General features: G+C 65.6%; 1 protein-coding gene across 1 annotated transcript; it reads right to left on the bottom strand.

The window, feature by feature from the left end:
- Positions 1-20: 20 nt before the first annotated feature.
- On the bottom strand, positions 21-4,367 carry FOXJ1 (forkhead box J1). Its single transcript, XM_040639854.1, has 3 exons — positions 4,247-4,367; positions 3,043-3,712; positions 21-1,292 (listed from the first exon to the last, which is right to left on the bottom strand). Exons 2-3 carry the CDS (start codon positions 3,538-3,540, stop codon positions 525-527), a joined length of 1,266 nt encoding a protein of 421 aa, XP_040495788.1. The 5' UTR covers positions 3,541-3,712; positions 4,247-4,367; the 3' UTR covers positions 21-524.
- Positions 4,368-4,373: the final 6 nt, after the last annotated feature.

Raw genomic sequence — 4,373 nt, 5'->3', positions numbered from 1 at the left:
CCCTCTGCCCCCTCCCCCCAACCCCACCCCTCCCCCAGCCCCAGGGAGGCTTTGCCGGGAGAGGCCCCCAGGGGGTTAATTTGCTGTCACCTAATTAGCATTTGTTGTACCTGGGAACTTTCTCTGGATAGAGACCTGGGGAGGATGGCGGGAGAGGGAGAGGTGTCGAAGCTGAGGTGCCCTGGGGTGGGCCCTGTACTGTTGCTCGCCAGCTTGGCCAGGGCCGCTCCAGGTGCAGCTCCCACAGTGCAGGGCCCGGGGCTGGCGAGAGGAGGATCGGTGAAACACTGTGTATGGGGTGGGGGGGCCAGGGAGGCAGCCGTTCTGGACCTGGGCCCCCGTTCTCAGCCTCCTGGGCCGGAATCTGAGGGCAGCCTGGGCTGGGGGCTGTGAGGCCTCGTGGGGCCAGCCTCGGGAGACCTGGCCCAGCCCCTGCCTGGGCGACAGGGTGTCCAAGGGCCTGTGCTGGGGGGCAGTCTGGGCCCTGACGGGCACTGTCCGGAGGTGGGGCGGGGCCCGGCCTCTTACAAGAAGGCGCCCACACTGGCCCAGTCCTGCAGGTCGGCGGCCAGGGTGGCGTCCCCGGCCTCGAAGAGGGGCTCCGGGGGCAGGCAGCCACTGCCGCTCTCGTCCCAGGGGTGCTGCAGGAAGGACGTGGCCAGGAAGGTCTCGTCGAAGTCCAGGCTGTCGGCAGCCTGCTCCCCCGGAGGCCCCCAGGTGGCGGGGCAGTCGATGTGGCGGCCGTGGACCGTGAGGTCCACGTCCCCGTGCGAGGCGGGGCTCAGCGGCGGGCTCAGCTCCAGGGCCTCCAGCGCGCCCAGCTCGCCGCCCAGAGTGCCAGCCTCAAAGATAGCCTCCCAGTCAAAGTTGCCCTTGAGGGGCTCCAGCTCGCCTTGCTCCTCCTGCGTCAGCAGCAGGCTGCTGGGGGCCCGCGGGACCTTGGCCACCCGTTTGGGCAGCGGCTGTTTGCGCTTATGGCCGAGCCTGCCCTCGCCCGCACCCCAGCCCGCCTCCCCGGTGGCCTCCTCGAACTCCCGCAGCAGCTGCTGGGCCTCGGTGTTGACGGTCAGCGGCCCGGCCCACGGGGCGGCGCTGGGCTCCTGCGAGGCCTGGCGGGCAAAGGCCGGGTGGATGTGGACCGGGGGCAGCCGCCGCTTCTTGAAGGCCCCGCTCAGCAGCCGCTCGGCGTACTGGGGGTCGATGCGCCAGAAGCCCCCCTTGCCGGGCTCGTCCTTCTCCCGAGGCACTTTGATGAAGCATTTGTTCAGCGACAGGTTGTGGCGGATGGAATTCTGGGCACGGGAGGAGAGGAGAGAAAGAGGTCGGCTGGGTGAGTGGGAAGGGCCGGCGGTGGGGGGCAACGAGAGCTCCTGCCCACACGGGAGGAGGGACGGACGCACTGCTCCGACCGGTGGCTCTGGGACACCAGCCACTGGGCACCCGGAGCCAGGAGTGCTGTCGGGGGCTTTTGTTCCCTGTTGCCGGGATATCTGCCTGCTCAGTCATCCGAGCCCTGAGCCGCAGGGTGGCTCGCAGTGCCACCCCGTCCTGCCCTCCCTCCCTCACCCCACCGCTTGCGGCCTCTGGCCAAAGGCCACAGCTCCCCCAGGGCCTGGACAGCCATCTCACTCCGCCTGGGCCTGGCTGGCCCTCTGTTTGTGAAGTGAGTGGGTGGGTTGAGGCAGGGGTGGGGGAGCTGGGCTAGTCAGGGTGTGAGGGTGTGTGTTCTGAGCGGGTAGGGATGAAGTGGGGGGGGATCTGATGACTTTCCTTGTTTGTTGAGCCGGCTGCTGGCCTGGGTCCTCACCCGCCATGGCCCCCTCCTCCCGCCCAGGCTAGGAGGCCTCAGTTGATTATTATCCAGCCTAGAGCATGGTGCTCATTCCCGAGGTCCGTTTCCGGCAGCCTGAGCTTCACAGGCTTGGGGAGGGTCGGGGGTGGGGTCTCTCTGCTGTCTCACTGACGATGCAAATGCTACCTGCCCCAGAGTCAGGGCCCATGCAAATGTGGAGTAGTTTGGGACTGGGATTCTCCCGCCTGCTCCACCCTGCGGGTGCCCCCAGGGAAAAGGCTGGACATTCTGGGGCCTCAGCCCCTAAGTAGTCCCTGATCCTGATGGTGGCAGACTCGTGTCTGCCTGGCCTCAAGTCACCATCCTGCCTTGTTCATTCCTAGGTGTGTCGTCTTGTCCAAACCATGCTGGGGGACAGGGGTTTAGGGCCCAGAAGGCAGGGTGGGTGGGTGGGTCGTGCCCCCTGGCAAAGCTGGGATGTTTACATGGAGGCTTGGGCCCCTTGGCTGCTCTGTGCCAGGTTCCAGAGACTTGGAACATGAAGCCAGTGCGGCAGGCTGAGCCCCTGTGGAAAGCACCTGGCTCAGGTAATTGTCCCCCTAGGGAGGCTGACTGAGAAGAGGGGGAGGACAGGAGGCAGGAAACTGGGGAGGGGTTGGGTGAGGGGCTGGGCCAGCAGCTTTACTTTAGGAAGGCCCCAGAGCCCCACTACTGGGACACAGCTGGCCTTCACACCCCATTGCCCTCCCCCAGCCCCGAACTCCACCAGCCAACTGAAACAAGACAGGATGCAGGGCCTGGCAGGGGCAATGCTCCAGCATCCGATTCTGAGTCGGGCCTTGACAAGTGTCCTTCGGCAGGGTGGTGTCTAGGAATTCTAGCACTTGGGACAAAAATGTGTCCCTTACTCCATCATCCTCTCTTAGGGGACCATGTCCACACACAGTGTGGCCCTGGTCTCTGGGCTGGGTCTACTGGATGAGTGACAGGTGCTTTCCCCATGAATTTTGGGGTCTGCACCCTTTCTAAAGCCCTTTAAACATCTTCCCTCCTCCCTCTCTGAAGTCGGAGGGACAATTCCAGGCACTAGACTCCCTTGAGGTCTTTCCTCGATGGCCTTCCTCCCCTGGGGCGCTGGCTGCACCCAGCCTACTTGGCATGAGGACCTGCGACCTGAGTCCAGTCCACCCTGGTGTGGGGAGGGAGGAGGGGAGCGGGGAGGGAGCGGCCGCCACCCGCGCCTCCCCTACCTGCCAGGTGGGATCGGCGTGGCGGAAGTAGCAGAAGTTGTCCGTGATCCACTTGTAGATGGCCGACAGGGTGATCTTGGTGGCCTTGCTGGCCTGCATGGCCATGCAGATGAGCGTGGCGTAAGAGTAAGGCGGCTTCACGTTCGGGTTGGTGGCGTAGTCCACGTCGTCGGGGGGCGGGGCCTGCAACCCCGGGGGCGCGCTCCGCGACGTGCACGAGGACGTGGGCTTACCCGGAGTGTGCGGCTGCCCCAGGCAGGCGGGATCGGCCGCCAGGGGGGACCCAGGCGCGGCCAAGCCTGGCACCTGGTGGTAGCCGTGGGGGTCGGTGCCCCCCGGAGGCAGGGTGGGGGCCTTGGCGTTGAGAATGGAGAATTCCTGCAGCCACTGCAGGCTGGTCAGGCTGTCATCCAGGACGTCGGGCTCCTCCAGGCCGCTCTCCGGCCCGGCCTCCTCCGCCGCCCCTGCACCCGAGAGGCGTAGCCAGCTCTCCGCCATGTCTGCGGGGACTCTCCAAGGGGGCGGTCAACATCCACGGGCTGAGCCGGGGGTAGCCCGCCGCGCTCTCTAGCCCGCTGACTCCCGCGGCTTCGGTTACAGGGCCTCCCGGACGCGCGCTTCCATCCCGCGACCAGGGGGTCGCCTCCTCCGAATACGAATGTGGTACCTGCTGGGGAGGACCACAGCGGGAACTGAGCACTTTCCCCCACCCCCGAGGGGAGTGTGTGTGCGAGGGGGAAGCTCCTCTAAAATCGTCCCCGCTGCTGAGGAGGATCTTTTCTGGCCGAGGTCGGGGAAACAGAAGCTGTGCCCCGGGGTCCGACCCCCGCTGGGTCCGTCTCTCTTCCTCTCAGAGGTTTTAGAAGAGACTTTATTAGCTAAAGGAGGGAGGTGGGTAGAGGCCTTCTCCCCAAAAGCGGGAAATCAGCCCCTCCCCCCGCAACAAGTGGAAATGGGGCGAAGGAGCCCAGGAGGGCAGTATCACCGGGAGGCAGAGGGGGAGGTCGTCTGATCTTTGAAAAGAGATATTAGGATGGGAGATAACGGAGAAGGAAGGAAACAGGATAGGAGTTATAGGAGGGCGAGAAGTAAGTGTCCCCCAAACTCAGATGTCATTCCCGGGTCCACCAGTTCCGTCGAGGACGGATGGGAGAGCGGGCTGGTACGGACACCCTCCCTTCCCGCAGCCGTCTCAGTCCCTTACCTGGCTCAGAGCGCAGCCCGGGCCAAAGGAAGGTTCTGGAAGAAGTTCCTCCCACCCCCCGCGGCTCTCTGTCCCCAGCTCGAGGGCCCCGCCAGAGCCTCTTGTCGCCCCCCCCCCCGACGGCGCC

Source organism: Ursus maritimus, unplaced genomic scaffold (genome assembly GCF_017311325.1).
Source record: "Ursus maritimus isolate PB19 unplaced genomic scaffold, ASM1731132v1 scaffold_24, whole genome shotgun sequence".
In the NCBI taxonomy this organism is placed as follows: domain Eukaryota; kingdom Metazoa; phylum Chordata; class Mammalia; order Carnivora; family Ursidae; genus Ursus; species Ursus maritimus.
Note: the sequence above shows the minus strand (reverse complement) of the source record. Positions and strands in the feature narration are given on the sequence as shown.